At 51.8% G+C, this 21,012-nt stretch overlaps 8 protein-coding genes across 8 annotated transcripts; 5 read left to right on the forward strand and 3 right to left on the reverse strand.

Moving 5' to 3' along the window:
• Nucleotides 1–112: 112 nt before the first annotated feature.
• Nucleotides 113–2,472, forward strand: PSV08DRAFT_382795 (uncharacterized protein). The gene has a single exon (XM_014218423.2). It carries the CDS (start codon nucleotides 327–329, stop codon nucleotides 2,112–2,114), a length of 1,788 nt encoding a protein of 595 aa, XP_014073898.1. The 5' UTR covers nucleotides 113–326; the 3' UTR covers nucleotides 2,115–2,472.
• PSV08DRAFT_357028 (uncharacterized protein) lies at nucleotides 2,312–3,562 on the reverse strand (the record flags this gene model as incomplete). The annotated part of the gene is made up of 2 exons (XM_014218424.1): nucleotides 2,312–3,271; nucleotides 3,419–3,562. The coding sequence occupies 2 exons, from the start codon at nucleotides 3,560–3,562 to the stop codon at nucleotides 2,312–2,314; spliced, it is 1,104 nt and encodes a 367-aa protein (XP_014073899.1).
• Nucleotides 3,563–3,927: 365 nt separating this feature from the next.
• PSV08DRAFT_340707 (uncharacterized protein) lies at nucleotides 3,928–4,572 on the reverse strand. Its single transcript, XM_014218425.1, has one exon. It carries the CDS (start codon nucleotides 4,394–4,396, stop codon nucleotides 4,007–4,009), a length of 390 nt encoding a protein of 129 aa, XP_014073900.1. The 5' UTR covers nucleotides 4,397–4,572; the 3' UTR covers nucleotides 3,928–4,006.
• A 1,036-nt stretch (nucleotides 4,573–5,608) lies between these two features.
• On the forward strand, nucleotides 5,609–10,004 carry PSV08DRAFT_211817 (uncharacterized protein; the record flags this gene model as incomplete). Its single annotated transcript, XM_014218426.1, has 4 exons — nucleotides 5,609–8,212; nucleotides 8,258–8,839; nucleotides 8,890–9,699; nucleotides 9,761–10,004. The coding sequence occupies 4 exons, from the start codon at nucleotides 5,609–5,611 to the stop codon at nucleotides 9,860–9,862; spliced, it is 4,098 nt and encodes a 1,365-aa protein (XP_014073901.1). The 3' UTR covers nucleotides 9,863–10,004.
• A 367-nt stretch (nucleotides 10,005–10,371) lies between these two features.
• PSV08DRAFT_340722 (uncharacterized protein) lies at nucleotides 10,372–11,155 on the reverse strand. Its single transcript, XM_014218427.2, has 4 exons — nucleotides 11,114–11,155; nucleotides 10,913–11,060; nucleotides 10,526–10,837; nucleotides 10,372–10,461 (listed from the first exon to the last, which is right to left on the reverse strand). Exons 2-4 carry the CDS (start codon nucleotides 11,057–11,059, stop codon nucleotides 10,435–10,437), a joined length of 486 nt encoding a protein of 161 aa, XP_014073902.1. The 5' UTR covers nucleotide 11,060; nucleotides 11,114–11,155; the 3' UTR covers nucleotides 10,372–10,434.
• Nucleotides 11,156–11,689: 534 nt separating this feature from the next.
• PSV08DRAFT_232556 (SNF2 family N-terminal domain-containing protein) lies at nucleotides 11,690–16,962 on the forward strand (the record flags this gene model as incomplete). The annotated part of the gene is made up of 1 exon (XM_014218428.1): nucleotides 11,690–16,962. The coding sequence occupies one exon, from the start codon at nucleotides 11,690–11,692 to the stop codon at nucleotides 16,796–16,798; it is 5,109 nt and encodes a 1,702-aa protein (XP_014073903.1). The 3' UTR covers nucleotides 16,799–16,962.
• Nucleotides 16,963–17,560: 598 nt separating this feature from the next.
• PSV08DRAFT_252450 (uncharacterized protein) lies at nucleotides 17,561–18,111 on the forward strand (the record flags this gene model as incomplete). Its single annotated transcript, XM_014218429.1, has 3 exons — nucleotides 17,561–17,772; nucleotides 17,840–17,961; nucleotides 18,044–18,111. 3 exons carry the CDS (start codon nucleotides 17,561–17,563, stop codon nucleotides 18,109–18,111), a joined length of 402 nt encoding a protein of 133 aa, XP_014073904.1.
• Nucleotides 18,112–19,035: 924 nt separating this feature from the next.
• Nucleotides 19,036–20,898, forward strand: PSV08DRAFT_340741 (uncharacterized protein). Its single transcript, XM_014218430.2, has 4 exons — nucleotides 19,036–19,257; nucleotides 19,307–19,422; nucleotides 19,473–19,822; nucleotides 19,883–20,898. Exons 1-4 carry the CDS (start codon nucleotides 19,084–19,086, stop codon nucleotides 20,737–20,739), a joined length of 1,497 nt encoding a protein of 498 aa, XP_014073905.2. The 5' UTR covers nucleotides 19,036–19,083; the 3' UTR covers nucleotides 20,740–20,898.
• Nucleotides 20,899–21,012: the final 114 nt, after the last annotated feature.

The raw sequence follows: 21,012 nt of genomic DNA on the forward strand, positions 1-21,012 counted from the left end.
GTACTCTAGCAATAACAAAGCAGGTAATGCGCCATGATTCTTGTCTTAGCCATGTACTGATAGTGAAAGAGTCTGGACATTTCCGCGACACACAAAGGCATGCAACTTGCGCCCGACACCTGATTGGCCCCGCACCACGTCACGCCTCTAGCAGTGGCGACCTGTTCTACCCAAGCCCCCCTGCAACCAAAGTACATTCACATCCAGTGGAAGTTGAGTCCTCACTGTGACATTGCTTGCCTAGTTGTCATATTTCGTCCTGCGCTGCCTTCTTGTCCTAGCCATAGCTCTGTATCCGCTTGACGTCGACTTCTCCATCACATACCATGAGCGCGCGCACCAGGCGCCTAGATCGCAGTCTGGGAAGTAGTTGGGGCAACGCTGACTATACATCTGACGAAGGCGGCTCCACCCCTTCAGCCAGCGACGCTGCTAGTGACGAGGAACTGGAAGCTTCAGACAAAGAGGTCGTTCAAGAGCCTGTCTCAGACTCCATTGTTACCCCCAGGCCCAAGCGCCATCATCTCAGTCACTCGACGCCCACGCCCCAGTCACAGGATACCCCAGACAGGAAGCAAGCAAGCCGTACAAAAGCTAGCCAGTCCCAGAGGATAGGGCCTGATACAGCTACCCCTAGACTCTTGCAGAGAGATCAAAGATCGCATACACGGGACTCTTCTGGACCCAGCCTTATCATGCCCTCCATGGAAAGCTCAGGTTATGATGGGTCGCCTGTCCAGAAATCGCAACCGCGAAATCGAACCAGAAATACGCAACAAAGCACTTCATCAAATTCACGCCGTACGCCTCGCAGGTCCTCCACACAGGGGTCAGCTGATTCCCATCGTCGGCCACCAAGGCAGAAACAGGAAGAAGTGAGCCCATGGCACTATGTCAATCTCTTTTGGGAGAATGTGGGTGCTCCCATCTTCACTCATTTCTTGGACATCTTCTCCTATGCTGTCAAACACTTCATCAAGCCTTTTCTGGGTGTTGTTTTGGGCGTTGCTATCTTGGTATTTGGGATTCAGCTGGCATCCGGTATGCTTCGCTCTACCATCTCAAACGCCGTTATGGGTCCTGTGTGCGCCTTGCCAGGCTCCTCATACCTCATCTCTGCCTGCGCTACCGCCGATTCATTTGTTGGAAATCAAGCCGACTTCGAAGAGCTTATCAATGTCCAAGGCAAGTTTGAAGATATTCTTGATGCATCAAAAGACACGTCGGCGCTGCCTGCAACAATCAAGAACTCTGAGCTCGCCATCCGCGATCTGCGCATCCTAGTCAAACATTCGCGTCTGCCTAGTCGAAAAGCGCTAGAAAACGAATTCGAATACTTTATCCAAACGGCAAATGAGGCATCCGTCGACTTATCACGCTACAACAGCCGGATAGGTGCTGCGATGGACCGCGTCATCGCAACCAACACCTGGACCATGAACGTGCTCTCGGGCATCTCAGAGCAAGACACCTCTGTCGGAGCTGTCGGAAAGATAATCCGCCAAATGACGGGCGCATTTGTCGCGCCGCCGCCTTCGCTCCAAGAACGCATCTTCGACCAATACGTGCTGCACGTGAGCAAGAACAAGGACGAGATCACTCGGCTGATTGAAACCGCCCAAGCGCTTCTCCTTGTCCTCAACAATCTCGAAGAGCGCCTGACTACCATTTTCGACATTGCCACCACCGACGATCAGTCCATTACCCGCTCCCAGGAAGAACTCCTGTCCTCGCTCTGGACAAAACTCGGTGGCAACCGTGGCAACGTCAAAGCAAACAAGCGATCACTCACACTGCTCTCGAACATCAGTGCTTACCGCCAAAAGGCTGTCGTGCACGTTTCTGAAACGCTGCTCAAGCTCCAGGAAATTCAAGCTGGCCTGGAGAATTTGCGTGAGGGCGTCGCGGCGCCTGAGATGCTGGGTTACAAGAGCGGAGTACCTGTGCAGGTTCATATTGATACCATTGGTAAGGGGGTCGAGAGACTGCAGGTTAGTCGAGGAGAGCAGTTGAGAGCTGAGGGGGATACGTATAGGAGACTTATACGGGGCGGTGAGGATGGGGATGGGAGGAGGGAGTTGCCTGGGCCGACTGTCGTGGTGAGGGCGAGGTAGTAGGAATGTGCCTTATGGCAATCTTCTTCTTTTTGGTTAGAAGTGTGTTGCTGCCTGGCTACTTACTCTATGTTGCAAGCGTTGACGGGCTTCCCATTCATTACCCTACTAGACTTTTTCCCACACGGCAGCAATTCCTAGATACCCTTTACTTTTGCCCCCACCCATACGTTCGGCTACAAAAAACGTGTCGCACTCTAATACATCTGAACCTCAACCAAACATCTCCTCACTCCGCCCTCTCCCAATCCCTCAAACTCGAGTTCACTTGCCACACAGCCTCGCCGACTACACTCCTCCCTGAAGTCGTCAACACTACCCCCAACACCAAAATACACTCGCTTGGCCGCCACGAGCGTCTTGCCCATCTTGACGCGGCCCATGAGCGCCACAATAGCATCGGCAAACGCCGTCAGCGACGCAGGGCTGTAGATAGTCTCTGAGCCAAGGATAAAAGTATTGAGATCAGGCGACGAAGGAATAAGCGGCAGTAAAGCAGAAGCGGGAGCCCACGATCCCGAAAGAAACGTCAGTGTAATACCGATGTTTTGTAGGCAAGCTTTGAACGCCTGGAGCAGTGCAGGGGTAATGTATAAATCAGCGTATTCCTCTTCACCACCAGCAGGCTGACCCTCAGCCGACGATTCATGGCGTAGCAGCGGGTTCGGCGCATCTTCCGCAAATAACTGCGCACTCTCTTCTCGACTCAACGTGGCTACCCATGCCAAGACGAGATTCGGCAGCGTAACGCAGCGCAGCACGTCGGCATTGTAATCTGTCAGGGTAAAATACATGCCCAGCCCCTCTCTTATCGCGTACTGGAACAGCAGCAGCGAGGGAAGTGCACTCCCACATCCCATTTCAATCACGTGGCCCACACGCACCAGGTCGTCGAGATCTTTGCGTGGGTCCCGGTCCAGCAGGAAGCGTACGAGGTCCAGACTGCATTCCCACGTCTTGTAGCCGCCTTCGTAGACATTTTGCTGCAGGTCGCTGGATTCGAGGCCAGAGAGGGGCGACGCGGTTGTGCCGTCGTCTTCGGCCATGAGTTGCAGACGTACGTCAAAGAGCTCGCGGCGGGGGAGGTGTGCGATGTTGCCTTTGGGAGAGGTGAGGGAGACTGTTGAAAAGGAGATTTTGTCGGGGAGGGTGGAGAGCTGGGAAAGGCGGTTTGTTTTTAGTAGGTTGAATTATTTTGTACGATTGAGAAATAAGTGATGAAAGAAGAGATGTCGAAGAGGAGCACAGTTTGCTGGTTGTTCATTCATACATTGAACAAAGAAATAAAAGTGTAGTTAACCTACCATTTCATCCAAGTCAAGAGTTTGAGCGGCTATGGGCGGTGGCACATGACTCTCCACAGCACCTGTTGGCTGCCCACTCTGCTCCTGCACATCATTCGGATCCTCTTCAATGTCGTCGCCTGAAAAGCCAAAACTAAACGCCATTGCTGATGGGTACACTGATACTTTGGATAGTCGAATTGAGCTTAGTGTTCGGAAAGTGCCAGATGCGTTGGACCCAGCAAGTGGGTTGGCGGGGTGCAGAAAGCATGTGAAAGACAATTTTGGGCTTATCGATAAGACAATGGTTCGTGCACGAGTGAATGTGAAATCAGATGTATACCAATATTTTCACCCAATGGTAACTTTGGTTATTTCAGGTGCGGTGGAACACACATGTGTATGGAGGGAGCCGGCAGAGGTTTGAGTGCGCAAGTGTTTTGTTTTCTTCATATTAAACGCTCCTGTGCCCACAAAAAGAGATCATTGTCTCATGACTTCGTACATGTGTGCGACGCGCTGGTGACGGAGGGGGTTTTTTTTTTGCCCACCACTTTGCTGCAGCAATCAACACTCTTGTGTTTTGGCCTGGCGCAAAATTGTAAAGGCCTACTCCTTTTTTACGTCTACACCATTCTCGACCCCATTCCCTGCCTGGCGATCCTCGGCCATGGTCCTCTCAAATTGTCTTGCACACGCTTCCATGGTGTCCTTGTCTAGCTCCCAACCCGTCGTGTCGATTCCCTTTGCTTTTGCGTCGTTTATGATTTGCTGGCGCTCCATAATCTTCTCGCGCATGAGCTTGATTGCGCCGCCCAGTACAACAGCCTCGCTTCGTCCCTGTCCCTCCAGGCCTGGTACGATGGAGGCAAGTCGGTCGAAGCCTTCTCTGATTGCCTCACGTCGCTTCTGCTCGGAACGGATGTGGTTCTCCTTCTTTTGGGCTTCTGTCAGGCGCGGCCGGTCAGCGGCATTGGTTGGACTTTGAGATGCTGGCATGGCGACACGTGGGCTTATATCGTGTGATGGGCAAAAGAGCTTGCTGGTACGGACAACGTTCCCGGACAGGCGAGACTATCCGGGCCAGTTGGAGGAGCTGTGCTGTTTTCGTGGCGCGTGCAATGCGTGAATACGAGGTGCTATTGTTTGTTGGATGTCGAAGCGTTGAGCGCAATGACTGCGTGAGCTAGGGAGGGAAGTAAGCGGGAGGCGTGAGTGACATGCTCCTTTGGGATTGCAAAGGCAAGAGAGCAAGAGGGGATGGACAAGATGCACAAGGGTCCGCGCGAGGCTATACTATGAGCCTCGCGACCGTTGGTGATGTTGCGAGAGGCACGAAGCGCGACGGGTGACATTCATGTGAAGACGCCAGCGCGCCCGAGCTTCCAGCCATCTCGGCTCCACCAAGGACGACGACCGGCAGCGGGAGCCGGCGAAATAAAGCGAATTTCCTCGTGGTGCTACGTCGGCGGAAAGCGAGCGGGATGGAGATGGCGTCTTGGTGGCATCGAGGCGGCAGATGTCTGGACTCTGCCGCGAGCCTGTCCGGGCAGATTGGCTATCCACGCATGTCGGCGTGGTGAAGGAGGTGCATGTGCCCTGAGAAGACGGCGGTGAAGGCTGGCGCGATTGCAGCACAGCAAACGGCATTGGTCCTGGCAACACGCTCTCATCTCATCTCTGGCCAGCATGTCACCCAGACCACGATACACTCGCGGCTAATTTGCGCTCTGTTTCACGGCTGACTTGAGCGTCCAACGGCGACTGTGAGGCTCGAAGCCCCCCCTGCCCACCGAGCAGCGTGTGACGCACTGTGGTGGAGCTGCCGCCGCGCCACCAGCAGCGACCCCATCGCCCACGACGCGACGCCCAGAGACACACCGTCGATCGTCTCACACCTGTGTCAAGAGCGACCAGAAATTCGCACAAAAGAAAAAAACAGAGGCACACTAGGCCGGGCGCACGAATACACCACAGTGTGCTTGCAGGCGGCGATAGCACAAGAGAAGGGTCGGGTTGGGTCGCTCTGCCCCCCACTACTGCTGGAGAAGGTGTCTCGATCCACTGGGCAGCAGCGGCCGCCCCGTAACACGCATACATACGTACAACACCATCACCACCACCACCGCCCCGACTGCGGCCCTGACATGCGCCCGACCGTGGCCACACGCCCTTGCCCTCCCCATTGATCCCTCGCACCCTCGCACCACCATGGACAGCGTCCGCGGGAGCAACCGTCGCATAAACAGCCTGCAGACCCGCGAACGCCTGCGCAGCAACAGCTCGGCCACGCTGCGTGGGAAGCGCCCCGTCACCGCCCAGGATGCCTATCTCTATGCCCTGCGCGTCGCATTCCTCGCCTACCTGCTGCAGCCCCGTCAGAAGCGAGTGCAGCATGTCCCCTCGGCCCCCAAGCAGGTCCAGCGCTCGTCGACGTCCATCAACGACCTGATGAAGGACTTCTCCCTCATCAGGGACTCCAAGAGCACTCGCTTCCCCCGCGACTTCATGGCTGCCCTCGACAAGCGCATCACAAAGGTGCTCATGGGCCAGGAGCGCATGCCCGAGTTCCAGGATGCCACCGTCAAGCGCACCTTTGCCGTCTTCCTCAATGCCTTCAAGGACCCCTCGTTTCGAAAGAACATGGACAAGGACAGGCGAGTCGAGGACTTGCTCCTCATCTTCTACTCGAATGCCACAAAGGAGCTGCAGAAGGGAAAGGCACCGACCGACGACAGCTGGAAGCTCATGGTCGACCGCCATGTCGCCCTCTTCCTTCGCCTCGTCAGCTCCATCCTTAGGGACCACGACTGGCAAAGGGACCGCCCTGAGCTTGCCCAGAGACTCATGACCATGGAGAAGAAGCTGCTGGTGCACGACCAGGATCTCGCCGCCGAGAACCAGCGCAACGGCGGCCAAGGAGGCACAACCATTGAAGTAGAGATTCCCCGGAGCTACGAGGTCAAGGACATGCCGCTTGTCCTGGTCGTCTCGCGTATCTTCTCCGTCAGCTACTCTGATGTGCAGAATGACATCAACAGACACAAGTCTGTGTGGACTGAGAAAGCTGCACTACAGGATCTAAAGACGTACCAGGCCCATCTCAGCCTCATGACAAAGAAGACGCTCAACGCCGACGACTTTGACACTGAAGAGGCATACGAGGCATGGAAGAACCAAGAAGTGCCGGATCTTTCGCAGATGATATTGGCAATCATCCAGTCCAACCCCGAACTAGCGAAGAGCTCCCCTGGCGGAGCTGTTCCCCAATTCAAGCCAAGAGCACCAATGGATGCAGGCTATGCAGACGCTTCCAGACAAGGGTCCATGTCTTCGGAAAGTGGCTCTTCGTATGTAATTGACCAGCCTGTAGACATGAGCGGGCTTCACATCAACGACGACTCTGACCAGGACTCGTATACTTTTATACCTTCCGACCCACGTGCTACTTACCGCGCGATACTGAACGAAGCACTGAAACATGACCTGGCCGATTCCGAGCTTGAACCAACCGAAGCAACTTCCGACAGCCCATCCGTGAAGCTGCTGTCAAAACAATCCGCCGAACTCTTGAATGAAATAGCCCTTCGGTGGAGAATACCCCAGTTCTCGCGGCTCGTCTTGTTCATGGACGTTGTGTGCGAACGATACACCAACCAAGAGGTTGACTTGGATACCCTCGATGCAGCCTTCAACTACGTCAAAGAGCCACCGCCGGTAGACAAAAGGGCTAGTCGTATGAGCTTTATTCCAGTCCAATCATCCCTCTTTGACCGGACTAAGTGGACAATTCACGATTATGCACTTAACCAGCAGATCTTGTCTGCATTGCATGACTGTCTATTGCGTGAGCTTTATGAGCTTATGATGCACGTGTACGAGTCCAAGCCACCTCCACTTGGCCCAGTCATGTATGTCCTGGAAAATCACATCTATGACGACCCCACCTTTCCTGGTACAGAGGAAGAAATGGACAAATTCACTGAGCAGTTACGCCAAGGCCTGAGAGAAAAGGCTGGTGATGTGTATCGCGAGCTTCTTGCCAAGCATATACCGGACACAAAGGAGGAGTGGGAATTCTATCACGTCATTGAGCTTGGTCGTGCCGTTGTCAAATTGTGCGAACGGATACAGAAGCGTTACCGCAAGAATCCAGAAGTCATGGGTGCCAGTCCAATGATGTGCCTTGTGGAGAAGATGTTTCCTGCATATGCGGCTGATGCACGAGACCTGGTTGCTCGGATCATGGACGTTGCTCATAGCAAAGGAGAAGACGTCCCGATACAGGATGGGTTTGACTTGTACAAGGAACTCGTCGAGATTCGCCGCATTCACAGCGACGCATTACCGGGCAAGAATTTTGCTTTCAGTATCGAAGACCAGCTACAGGATTTTGTATGGAGATGGATACAGATGACGGATGAGAACCTGACTGGCTGGGTGGATAATGCCTTCAAGGCAGATTCTTTCCAGATTGAATCACAGAACCCTATACCCATGGACGACGAGAGGCATAGCGTTTCGGTTGTTGATGTTTTTCGATCCTTCAATCAGAGCATTGAGCAAGTTGTAGCTCTGAATTGGGATAATGACGTACATTATGCCAAGTTCATGACCGCTCTTTCCAAATCGATTGGTGCTGCACTTGCGAGGTACTGCGAGCTCGTAGAGCAGAAGTTTGCGCGGGAAATGGACCGTTTGACACCTGAGCAGGAAGCTGCTGCTAATCAGACCAGACAAGAGAAATGGCTTTCTACCGTCAAGGACTTTTACAGCCAAAAGGAGAAAATTGAGCCTTTCCAATTCTACCCCGAGGTAAGAAGCCAATATCGTTAGGTAGAACCACGCTGACAGAACTAGTCTCTTGTCAAACTCAACAACATTGAGTATGCAATGCAGCAGTTAGATAAGCTCGAGCGCGAGATTGGTGTCGATGCCTGCGCTGAGGTCCTCCAGAAGAATACCCCACCTCAGCCGCAACGCCTTCGCAACAATAATTTTGTCTTCACCATCAAAATCATCGAGGCTGAGGATCTGAAGGCATGTGACATCAATGGGCTCAGCGACCCATATGTAGTGCTTGGGGACGAGTACCAGAAGCGCCTAGCTAAGACACGAGTTATCTACCGCAACCTGAACCCTCGCTGGGAAGAGACCATTGACATCACCACCAACGGTCCCCTCAACGTCGTTGCGACAATATGGGATTGGGATGCCATGGGCGATCACGACTGCGTTGGCAGAACATCGCTCAAGCTCGATCCATCACACTTTCGAGACTATATGCCCCGCGAATACTGGCTTGATTTGGACACACAAGGCCGCTTGCTGCTACGTGTGAGTATGGAGGGCGAGCGAGACGACATACAATTCTACTTTGGCAAGGCGTTCAGAACACTTAAGAGGACTGAGCGGGACATGACACGAAAGATTACAGACAAGGTAAGATGGTGCGCACCATGTTTTTTTTTGACCTAGACTAACAACGGCAGCTCTCATCATTCATTGGCTATAAGCTTTCGCGCCGGTCACTTGATGCTCTTCTGAACAAGGGCGTGGCCTCCAAGGTAACAAATTACCTAGGAAATTTCCGATCTGCGCGACCCATGTCAGTTGTCCAAGGACCTACACAGCAGGATATTACGCAGGCTCTTGGCCCTCTCTTTGTCTACTTCGATGAGAATTTTGCCATTATGAAGCAGACGTTGACGGATGCAGCCATGATTATGGTTATGACAAGATTATGGAAAGAGACGCTGGCAACAATAGAGTCGCTACTAGTGCCTCCACTATCTGACAAGCTCTCACAACAGCGACCGCTGACCCAACAAGAGCTCGACATTGTGTTCAAGTGGCTCAAGATGTTGTTTGACTTTTTCCATGCCGTGGATGAGGATGGCAATGTTGAGGGAGTACCGATGGATGTGCTCAAGTCGCCCAAGTACCATGAGCTGCAGAACCTCAACTTCTTCTACTTTGAGGCGACGGAGGATCTTATCCGCACGTCTGAATCCATGGCTGCAGCGAGTGCAAAGAGACAGCAAGAGCAAGCGCAGCGCATGAACCGCATGTCTGCTCCAGCATCCATGGGCCACCAGTTTGGCGGCGCTGCAGGATTCGCAGGCGTGCCGTCTCGTCGACACAAGACGATAATGCTATCGCGTAACTTGGGCACGATGAAGAAGGCCAAGGAGGAAAAGAGAAAAGAAGCGCAAGCTGAGCCCAACGACGATATGATTTTGAGGATTCTGAGAATGAGACCAGAGGCTGAGAGATACTTGAAAGACAGGAGTAGACAAAAGGTATGTCTCGTCTTGGCATGAAGCTTATCATTGTTATTCTTGTCTAATCAGGCATGCATAGGAACGGCTTGCAGCTGCCCAGGCGGCAGAGGCAATTGTACGACAGAGCCTGAATGCAGGTGGTGGCAGGATGACAGGCAGCATGGGCCCTGGGCGTCGGTAAAGTGGGGATGGACAAGGGTTTTCTTCTTTCGTCACGCATGCGTAAGGTGCTTTAGTAGGTGGGCGTTTTTGCTGCTTTCTTCTTCACCTCCTTCTGATACCTCTCTGCATCATTATCCATTTTTTATTCGATGATTGCTTTCGGGCTCTTGGCTGGCGAAAAGGGGTAGCTTCCAGGGACGGTAAAGGTGATGATGGGTTATTTAGCCTGGCGTTCACTTTCTTTTTCTTGCTGCACCTTCGTTTCTCTGCTTAGGGCATGGGGTCGAGTGCGATACATTACGATGGTATGTTTAATTTTCCGTTCTTCTTTGGAGTCGCTTAGGGTAGGGTTATGGTAGCTAGATACGTGAGTAAGTAGGTAGATAGATGAATATGCATCATGTCGAATGTGTGAGGGCGTCTGCAGGGGTTCAGGTCATGTGTGCGTAATGTAGTAATGCGGCAAGATACGGATCAAGTATAATAGTCAAAGATCATGTATGTAGTTTACGTCCGAGGTATCAAAATGACAAGGAGAATTCCATTGCGAGTGGTATTTTATACACGAATTTATTCTCGCATGCCCGTAACCTACCAACCCTGACCGGGCTTCCTCGCCTGGTAACAAGGTGAGCCACTTTGATCTGTTCGACAGGAATAATCGGAGCAAGAAAAGACTTACTGGTAAAGCACCCTTGCCTCCAAGCTCGGCTTCCAGGCCATCTGGGTATGTCTTGGGCGCACTGATCTTGTCTGGGTAGACGGACTTGACAGCAGCGCAGAGGCCGAAGACGGTTGCGATGAAGGTGCCCATGAGAACGAAACCCCACTGGGGACTGAAGTGGTTGTAGTCGTGCAGAGCTAGTACACCGAGGATATCATTGTCCTCGTGACAGGGCTCGCCGTAGTTGCGGCGCTCCTGCTTGTCCCAGTAGTCGCCGTAGGGATCGCGGTTTCCTCGCTTCTCGGCAGGTGGGTTGATGTAGCCGCCATTCTGTCACACATCAGATCAGCACTCTGGAAACCCCTTGCCCCCTTCTCGTTGGGCCCTGGAGCAGGAAAGGCGTACTTGGTTGGGGTCGGCGAGCTCGAGATGGGCCTTCTCGGCGTCGGTCAGGGCAGTGCGGATCTGGGTGAATTGCGGGCGTGGGCGTGCTGCGATGGGAGCAATGGATCGGGCCAGCGGACGGGCCGCAACAATGCGCCTGGAGAACATGCTGCGGAATGCGTGAGTGTGTTTTCGAGGGAATTGACGGGGCTGTGAGCGTACGTGGAGGCGCGAATGCGGGGGACGGGGCGGATTCGTCAGGTTGCTGTCTTGGTGTGTCGTTCGCGATGAGCTCAGTTGCGGCCGCAACTGGGCTTGGCGGGAGAAGAGTGGGTCCTTTACTGCTCAGACTGGGCTCAAGAACTCCCACCACCAGCACCACATATGTTCTCTGTCCATGTCCCACCGCAGCGCTGTCGCGCAGGGAACAACAAGGAAGAAAAGAAAGCCCCAAGTATTTTCTATGCAGCTTGCAGCCAAGCTCCTCCCCAATGCACCGTACACACTCACATCTGATCTTGCAGGCTGCGCGCCCCCGGCCTGGCCATGCGCGCCCGTGCCGGTCGCTAGCGTGATTGCCGCCAAACATTATCGCCGGGCTCTGTTTTCACCGTCTCTCAACTTCGACATCACATTGCATCATCCCAGCACGAGGCTGAATCTGAAATCTGAACCCGGCACTGCTCTCAGAACCCATCCAGCTGCTCTGTAGTATCTGTTTTGAGCTGATATATGTCGATTTGGCCGCGCGCCGGGTGGTCTACAGGCTTCCCAGGCCGCCTCCATCGCCCTTCCTGAATGGAAGAAGTTACTGCCGCGGATCGCGACTACGACTCCATCCCACCGCGCGACTCGACCGACGCACCCTCCCCATCCGCCATCGCGCCCCATGGACACGGCACCGACGACGACGATAATGCGCCCCTGGCCGCCAACGACGGAGAGCAGCTTGCCTCTGTAAATGGCCATGATGGTGGCGTCATTGGGCGGCCTGCAAAACGGCGAAAATTAGAAGACTCGACCACCACGCCACGTCGCTCGACATCACGCGCTGCCTCGCCCCCGTGGAAGTCATTTGTCGCAGATGGCCCTACGACCGTCTTTGAAAATGGCGTTAGGAAGTCATCGCGTGTGAACAGAGACACTGCGCCGCCCACACCCGAGCCCACAAAGCCCATCTCTCGCCCGGCGACCAAGGCAACGCAGACCAACGGCACCCCTAAGAGTGCGGCCAGGCGCGAGTCGCGCAACGGCCCAGGGCCGACATCGGTCCCGAAAGGGAAGGCGGCATCTGCCCTTGCTAGAAAGGCGTCTACACAGTCTTTGACTACGCCTGCCCGCAAGTCTGAGCGAAATACAAAGACTTCTGCTCTCGCCAAACAGACACCAGTCACGACGCCGCAATTACAAAACGGGTCACCTGGCGGCGGAGTTCGCAAGCGGGGCACTCGCCAGCGGAGGGGCACGCAAATACCGACTGACCCGCCAGGTGATGAATTCATGGATACGCCCGACACCAATGGTCACGACCCCGACGCCGGCCTATACGCATCGCCCGATGGCTCCAATCCATCAATGCCGGCCCCGCGATTGCGACTACGGCTCCGAAAGCCCGACCCCCCGAACCGTCATCCCCATCACGCCCCGCCCAAGTCGCAGTTCGCTTCACTTGAAGAATGGCTACAACAAGACGACCCGTTGGAAGGCGAGGAGTCGCTGCGCATAACACAGGAAAAGGCCCAAGACGAGGCACAGCGCCGGTTGCGAATTGTTGAAGCGGCGGAGCACGGAGTACTGAGCCAAGAACGATGTAGTGTCTACGCTCCTGAAGCTGCTCCAGAACCGCCAGCTCAGTACGGCCATTGGGACCATGTGGTTGCGCATGCTTTGCACTTCAACAAGCTGCTCAAAGAAGAGAAGGCGTTTCATCGCCGGACGGCAAAGATTCTGGCTAGAGAAGCCTACGAATTTTGGAAAAATAAGTTCAAGCGGAAGAGTCAGGATGAAATCGAACAAGAAGAGGCGGACCGGCAGGTGGTTAGATATAAGCAGGTGGTCAAGGATGTCAAAGACGCGTGGGGCCTGGTCAAGGTTGAAATTGACAAGGAGCGTGTGGCCAAGTACGAGGAGGAACAGCTACAGCTTGGACACAAAGCCATGGACGACATGTTCAACCAGGCACAGGAAATTCTTGGAGGCCGTACTGCTGGTGATGGTGCATCCTCGCTGATGAGCGAAGATCGAGATTTCGACGATATGGAGGATTTCGAGAGCGCGGCCTCAAATGCATCTGAACAACAGCTCGATGACGATGTCATGTCTTCGAGTTCGGATAGTGAACCAGAAAACGAGCAGGACGATGATGCGAATCTTACCGCCGAACAGCTACGTGAGAAGTATGGTCAGCTTCCGGATTTACCGGTGACTAGTTCCGAGGACGAAGATGATTCTGGAGATGAAGAAGAGGAGGAAGGCACGCCTGAACCGACCCCTGACCCAGACATCGAAGCTGAAGATCTGGAAGAGCCCCCGGAAACGCTCGCGAACGGATTCCGTGGCCATGAAGACAATGAGGATGAGAAAAAGCCAGGTTACATTGACCCAGCTACTGTAGAACTCGATCAGGTTGATGACGCCCTCATGGACTCAGAAAATGACGATAAAACCTCGGAATCCGGTAGCGAAGCCTGGTCAAGCAATGAAGGCTCTGGGACAGAAGACGACGAAGGAGATGACGCCGACGACTCGGAGGCAGAAGACGATGACGAAAGTGGAGAAGAGGACATTGGCTTGATGGGTTTCTTGGCACCCAAGGACGTGAAGAAGCTGAAAGAAGCTGCAAAAACCGCAATCGAGAAGAATGAGCCGGAGAGCGAGAAACAAACAGCAGAGCAGGTCAATGGCCATGCCGCTATGTCCATGAAAGACGAGGAGGGGAAACCTCATATCAATGGGCATGGTGCAGTTGCCGTAAATGACGAACCGTGTGTGAACGGGAACGCGGCACCATCAGAGCCTACTCCTTCCATTGAGGTCGCCGAGCCCCAACCATCGGTCGAACCCACCGAGGCTACTCCAATGGAAGATGTTGTGCAGTCTAAAAGTGTTTCTCGGTCTCGTCATGCATCATCACCGCCGAGGACCGAAGTCCCGTTCCTTCTTCGAGGCACACTCCGAGAATACCAGCACGACGGATTGGACTGGCTTGCGAATTTGTACGAGTCCGACACCAATGGTATCCTAGCAGATGAAATGGGTCTTGGTAAGACTATACAAACCATCTCACTTTTGGCCTATCTTGCTGTCCGCCACGAGATCTGGGGACCGCACTTGGTTGTGGTACCCACGAGTGTCATGCTCAACTGGGAAATGGAGTTCCGAAAATTTTTGCCTGGTTTCAAAATCCTCACTTACTACGGCGATATTAACGAACGGAAACGGAAGCGATTGGGATGGCGCAATACGGGCAAGGACATGTACAACGTTGTCATCACCTCGTACCAACTCATACTTCAAGACGCAGCAGCCTTCAAGATGCGTCCTTGGCGCTACCTCGTGCTTGATGAAGCCCATAATATCAAGAACTTCAAGTCCCAGCGTTGGCAGACTATGCTCAATCTTCGGACTGAACGAAGACTGCTGTTGACTGGAACGCCTCTCCAAAATAACATCGATGAGCTTTGGTCGTTGCTGTACTTCCTCATGCCGGCTGGCTTTGCTGGAGAAGGTCGCATTGCGGGCTTAGAGGAATTCACACTTGCCCTAAAGAACCCTACATCCCAAATCTTGGATCAGGGCCGTCAACAGCTTGACGCAGAAGCACAAAAGATTGTCAAGCGACTCCACGAGGTCCTCAGGCCGTATCTGCTCCGAAGGCTAAAGTCTGAAGTCGAAAAGCAGATGCCTGGGAAATATGAGCATGTAGTCTACTGCAAGCTCTCCAAACGGCAACGTCAGCTCTACGATGGGTTCATGGGCCGCGCATCGACAAAGGAGATCTTGTCGTCAGGCAACTACATGTCCATTATCAACTGCTTAATGTCACTGCGAAAAGTCTGCAATCATCCTGATCTGTTTGAAACGCGAGCCATTGTAACATCCATGGCAATGCCAAAATCCGTTGCCGCGCAGTATGAGATCAAAGACCTCCTTATCCGCAAGCGTCTACAAGAAGGCATGGAAGACAAGAGAATAAGCTTGGATGCTCTGAATCTCAATTTCGCGCGACGCGAGCAGACACAGTTAGGGCATGCTCGACGTACTTATCCGATCCGTGCTACACGGCCTTTGGAAGACCTGATTGAGCGTCAAACTCGACGCATCAATAAACCAGTCGAGGCAGGTACGTCTCCGCTGCAATCCGCAATGGCGGCAATGGCCAAACGAGAGCAGGTGGCTGTCCGAGACCATCTGCAGACATGTGTAGCTCTTACACGCGCTCGCACCCAGTTCATGCCAATATACGGAAAGGACATTATCGACGCAGTGACGGTCGACTGGCACGAGTATACTTTTGGTGCCATCACCGAAGGCAAAAAGGTACCCAGACCTCCACTTTACCGGCCACATCACGCTCCCCCTCCCATGTACCATGGCTTTGGCCAGGCGCATCTGCAGCCGAGGCCAGAGGATGCGATGCAGTACGACATCGTTCAGCGACATCGTGGTCGTCTCGGATTCAGGTCACCATGCTCTCAAAGAGTCATATCACAATGGCATGATCAACAAATCACACACTTCTTCGACATGATTCCAACACTGGAGCAACGTGCTGAAGCCTTTGAGCCTCTAATCACGCGCTTCACATGTGTCACGCCCGCTGTTGCTGCCGAAGAGCTTGCCCCACTAACCCTATCCAAACGTGGTGTTGACCTCATCCGGGCCTCAGATGCAGCTCACCAACCAGATCCCTTCCACTCGTCGCGTATTCGCCAATCCATTGCCTTTCCTGATAAACGCCTGCTTCAGTACGATTGCGGAAAGCTGCAACGCCTTGCTACGCTACTTCGGGACTTGCAAGCTGGTGGTCACCGTGCTCTCATCTTCACTCAGATGACAAAGGTCCTCGATATCCTGGAACAGTTCCTCAACATCCACGGGCATCGCTACTTGCGTCTTGACGGGTCTACAAAGATCGAACAGCGCCAGATCCTTACCGATCGCTTCAATAATGACCCGCGCATCTTATGCTTTATCTTGTCCTCGCGATCCGGTGGTCTCGGTATTAATCTTACGGGTGCTGACACTGTCATCTTCTACGACCTTGATTGGAACCCAGCAATGGACAAGCAATGCCAGGATCGCGCTCATCGAATTGGCCAAACGCGCGATGTTCATATTTACAAGTTTGTGAGCGAGTACACGATCGAAGCCAACATACTTCGCAAGTCTAATCAAAAGCGTCTCCTCGATGATGTCATCATACAAAAAGGTGACTTCACCACTGACACATTCAACAAAGTCACCTGGCGAGACGCTTTGGACGAAGACATGGGTATCGATACAACTGACGAAGCGGGTGCAGCCATGGAACGTGTACTTGGCGAGAAGATTGGCCTCTTAGGTGACGCACGTGTCATGGGCAATGTCGAAGACACGGAAGATCGTACTGCGGCATCTATTGCGCAAAAGGAAATTGTCGACGAAATTCAAGAAGACAAGGTTGACTTCAACGAAAGCGTCAATGCAACACGAGCTGCTTCAGAAGCTGCTGCTGCCTCTACCTCCAAGGATGAAGAGCTGGATATCCATGGCAATGAGAAGTTGAAGAGACATGTTGACGAGTACATGCTGAGCTTGTATCGTGATGAGTTTGGCAAAGAGCCGTATCGGCCGCCAACGGATCGGCAAAAGAGAAACCGCAAAGGGCAGGATCCACATGTAAGGCAGCGCAAAAAGAAGTATTAACCTCAAATAATTTATGTATGAACGGTAATTTCTTTTATCTGTTTGCTAAAAGGAACAACATAGTAAAAGAGGGTTCTTCTTGTATTAGTACGTTGTGTGAAGGTATGATGTATGTATATATCAAAGAGGATAGTATAAATAAGAATAAGACGTGCAGTACCACTACTTATATATCCGTACGTGTGTAGTCGTAGAGCGGTTTACCTGCGTCAATCTTACATCCGCATTGAGTGTAGCAAGATCCAGCATATTAATCCTGGAGAGCCAGATTTAGAGTACCACAACTGCATCACTTACCAAATCATGGTACTTGATGTTATAGAAATAGAAATGTTTCAGTCAGAGATGTGTTTTGGAAAGGGGAAAGTTCTGAACAGGAAGGTTTCGAGAAAGGGAAAAAAACCTGATGTCCGTGCGTAGGAGATTTGACCTACTTGGTAAGGGATAGTTGATAAAGTGGCTAACAATAACCCGATACGTTCAGCCAAGACCTTGTGAATAAGCAAGACAACACCAGCAATTTGCCAATTTAGCTCAAACCGCTTGAGCAGGTTACGATGGAGACTGAAAAAAATCGTGAGGACAAAGAATCGGATGCTATTTTCCACAGCGACGAAGTCTTCAACGGGTAATCGCTCTCACCAACCAGCTAATATAAATACACAAGAGTAATCCCCAACTGCACATCATACCATCCCCAAAGCTCATTCTTCAAGCAATACTTCCTACCAAAGTCCTCACAGTTTCAATCACTCAATTGAAATGCGCTTTGTATACGTTCTTGCGGCTCTCGCAGCAGCAGCATCGGCCTCCTTCACCAACAAGTGCCAGTCGTGCCATCTCATCATTAACAAGGCTGAAGCGGGTGTCATGGGATGCGATTGCTTCAATGATTCAAATCAACTTGTTGGTTCGACTCTTCGATTGTCGACGTGTTTTGCGAATTCGAACGGGAAGTTGATTCCGCAGGCGAAGTAGGTTTCTGGACTCGGCTCCCTTTACCTTTTGCTCGTTATTTGCTAATCCTAACAAAACCTATAGCGGCAACTTTGTCAAGAGCTGCTCGGTCGAGAGTCTTTTCCCCTCATCGCAACGTTCGTTGTTCTTATCTGTCAAGTGCAACGACAACAGTGGAAACATCCAGAGTGGATCGTTTGATATCAGTAAGTGAATAATACCATCACCCCTTAGCGTTTGCCTTCACTATTTTTCTAACGAGACGCACCTACTTACAATGTCTGGTAGATGCTGGTAGCACTATTACGAGCGTGAATGGGGTAATGAAGTGCTTCGGGCAGGGAGGTCCGAACTAGAGAGTGTAAAGGGACTAAAGAAAACGGTTGGACACTTGGTTCGAGTGGTAGCAATAATGAGCTTTGAGATCAAACGGCTTTAGATATGACCCTATCTCTTCGATTTCGCATAATGATCGGCAGTAGACTATTGTTTGAATACACTAGTAGCAGATGTTTAAAACTGTATGCAACTAAACGAGAATACGAAGGGACGCAGAAATATTGAAAATGCCTTGAAAAAGATGACCATTCCTATTACACAATAATTGGGTAAGACACAAAAATAGTTGGTTACAAGAGCAAAGATAATTCAGTAATTGGTATTCGCAATATACAAACTACTACTAATCTGAGGTGCGGTTCGAAAGGCTTGTATCCACTTCGCGGGGGTAAGATTTAACCAACGAGGGCTGCCTTGGGCCAAATGACCCAAAAGGTAGTCATTAATGGTTAGGGAAGGACAGTGTCGGACACGAAAACCATTGGCTGGAATTGACTGTGCTTCCTTAACGATATGTGAATAGCGTAGCATCTTGTTTGGGACACGCTAGAAGATTTTCAGACGCTTGTAGGTTCTTACTCGGCTGCGCTGGACGCCCAATTCTAGCTGAACCATGGAGTTCAGGATTTGAGCCGTGGACTCGGGTCCGTATCTGCACAATGCTCAAATTATCGATATAACCGAAATCCGTTGAGTACATGGTGGCGCCCAGTAGGCTCGGTTATCGCAGCGCCGTTGTTCTGTGTCCTATCATCTTCTTGCGGTGCTAGTCCTCGTTTTGCTGCCCCCCTGGTACTCAAATTATTTTAGTTCAGCCACAGCCTCTTAGTATGCACCATGGCGGACTGAAAGAGTCAGCCTCTGATACACAATTGGAGTTGCCTAGTGATATAGCTGCTAATATATAACATGGCACGACTTGTGCAAGTTGTTTACGCCTTAGTTGTGTCTGATCTCATTCGGATTTGACTAGAATAAGCTCGTGCGACATGACTTCTACCTTTTTCTCAGCCTCGGTACTGGCTTTGCGTGCATCGTCACTCATTTGTCTATTGTTACCGACCTGCCCAGACGATAATCAATGTACATTCAGTTCCAATGGAGCCGACTTCAAAGTCAGTTGTGCAACTGACTTCTATGGGGGCGACATGGGAAGAGTCTACGTAAGGAACAAACGTATAGACCGTCGCAGTAAGACACTGATTTTGATAGGCCGCAACAGTTATCGATTGCATGAAGACCTGTGCGTCTACAGATGGATGTGTTGCTTTGAGTTATGCAGGCACGGATTGTTACCTGAAAAACACTCTTAACGCTGGCTCAGCCAAGTAAGTAATCTCGCAAGACATCATAATTCTGATGCTGACCTAAGCAACAGTATGGGAGTGACTGGTGCGAGTATAATCTCTCGCGTTACTCCAAACCCTCCCTCAAGCTCACCAGCGGGGCCGCAACAGCCTTGTCCGGCTTCCGTTAACTGCCCTGACAACAATGGCTGTCTCACTACCGACAGCAGCAATGGCCGCTCTTTGACGCTGAGTTGCGGTGTAGATTACTATGGTGGCGATTTCAAGATGGAGTGGACTGATGGACTAGAAGCCTGCTCAGCCGCATGCGCCATTACTCCCGAATGTGTTGCAGCATCATTCGTCGGCAACAGTGGCAGCAGCGGGCCATGTTATCTCAAGAGTAGCAACCTAGGACCTGTCATAGATTCTCGTGTAAACGGTGAGGATTATCTACGGCAGACGTTTCATCCAACAGAGTGAAATGCTGATGTACATATAGGGTTCTTGGTCAACTCGCCATCTGCACCTGCAACATCGTCTCCTACTCCGGTTACTTCTAGTACGGATGAAATCACCAACTCGCTCAATACACCTGATGGCGTTCAATTCTGCGCCTCATATATTGGTTATGATCCACCAGTGGAAACATTGCGCACCACTGCTACCATCTCGACTGCCACAGGTACTACAACTACCAACCTGCTCACATCTACACCTCCTGCCGTCACGTTATTTGAGACTATATTTGTTTCGGGAGAAACTACTATCGTAGCAAGCACAGAAACTACATTTACAATCACAACGGTACAGGGCAATCTGAAGAAGAGGTTAGAAACGCCAGCAGCAGCACTCGAAACACCGTCAGTCCTCCAGGGCTGGTCATCTCAGGATATTTCTGCAGCGTGCAGCAAGGTTGCTACCTTCACTTCGACTACTACTCTCACTACAGTCACTGAGACTGAGTACACAGCAACAGAAACAAGTTCTACAACAACAACTATCATTGCACCAACGCCTACGATTACCGAGGTCACAACCTCACCACTCATACGCACAATCAGCGTGACCTCTACCACGTTGGCCACTGTGACGTCCCGGATCCCTGTCACTGAGCAATCTCAATGTGCTGACCGCCCCTTACGTTTCTGCTGCCAAACCATTGCGAAATGGTCATCGAATTCCGGAGTGTGGGGTGGCGTGTGCGGCTATACGCCATCAGACTCCAGTGAACTGATTGGCGGGAGATGCACCCAGCGTCCATCATCAGGAACATGTCCAGGTGGTACAATGGCAACCTGCTGTAGGGGAGCCGTAGCTTCGCCATGTTATATAGGCACACAGTGTGCCTCCGGATAGTGTTGGAGTGGCACTGCAAAGCAAAATGTTATGAAAGTTGTGATGGGGTCCGACTAATTTTGAGCTTAAAGCATATACTTGCACATAGGATGAGAATTTGAGCCTAGAAGCCTGTTTACGAGTAAAGTTAATCTCTATGAATTTACAAATACCTAAAGGAACGAAGGTCATGCTAACATAGTAGATGGTGATCTTATATCTGACTAGACACAAGAACTACACCTATAATGATAAGAAAAGCACTTTTATGTTCGACTAGAGTAAATTTTGAGA

The sequence above is a fragment of the Bipolaris maydis genome, assembly GCF_028858645.1.
Source record: "Bipolaris maydis strain C4 unplaced genomic scaffold PSV08scaffold_17, whole genome shotgun sequence".
Taxonomy (NCBI): domain Eukaryota; kingdom Fungi; phylum Ascomycota; class Dothideomycetes; order Pleosporales; family Pleosporaceae; genus Bipolaris; species Bipolaris maydis.

Excerpts from the sequence above, each read along its gene's own strand:
- PSV08DRAFT_340722 (XM_014218427.2), bottom strand. The coding sequence starts at position 11,059 with ATGTTCTCCAGGCGCATTGTTGCGGCCCGTCCGCTGGCCCGATCCATT. Across the intron at positions 10,838-10,912 it reads AGCTCGCCGACCCCAACCAA|AATGGCGGCTACATCAACCC; the intron begins GTACGCCTTTCC and ends GATGTGTGACAG. Across the intron at positions 10,462-10,525 it reads GAGGCAAGGGTGCTTTACCA|GCGAGGAAGCCCGGTCAGGG; the intron begins GTAAGTCTTTTC and ends CCTTGTTACCAG.
- PSV08DRAFT_382795 (XM_014218423.2), top strand. The coding sequence starts at position 327 with ATGAGCGCGCGCACCAGGCGCCTAGATCGCAGTCTGGGAAGTAGTTGG.
- PSV08DRAFT_340741 (XM_014218430.2), top strand. The coding sequence starts at position 19,084 with ATGACTTCTACCTTTTTCTCAGCCTCGGTACTGGCTTTGCGTGCATCG. Across the intron at positions 19,258-19,306 it reads GCGACATGGGAAGAGTCTAC|GCCGCAACAGTTATCGATTG; the intron begins GTAAGGAACAAA and ends TGATTTTGATAG. Across the intron at positions 19,823-19,882 it reads CATAGATTCTCGTGTAAACG|GGTTCTTGGTCAACTCGCCA; the intron begins GTGAGGATTATC and ends ATGTACATATAG.
- PSV08DRAFT_340707 (XM_014218425.1), bottom strand. The coding sequence starts at position 4,396 with ATGCCAGCATCTCAAAGTCCAACCAATGCCGCTGACCGGCCGCGCCTG.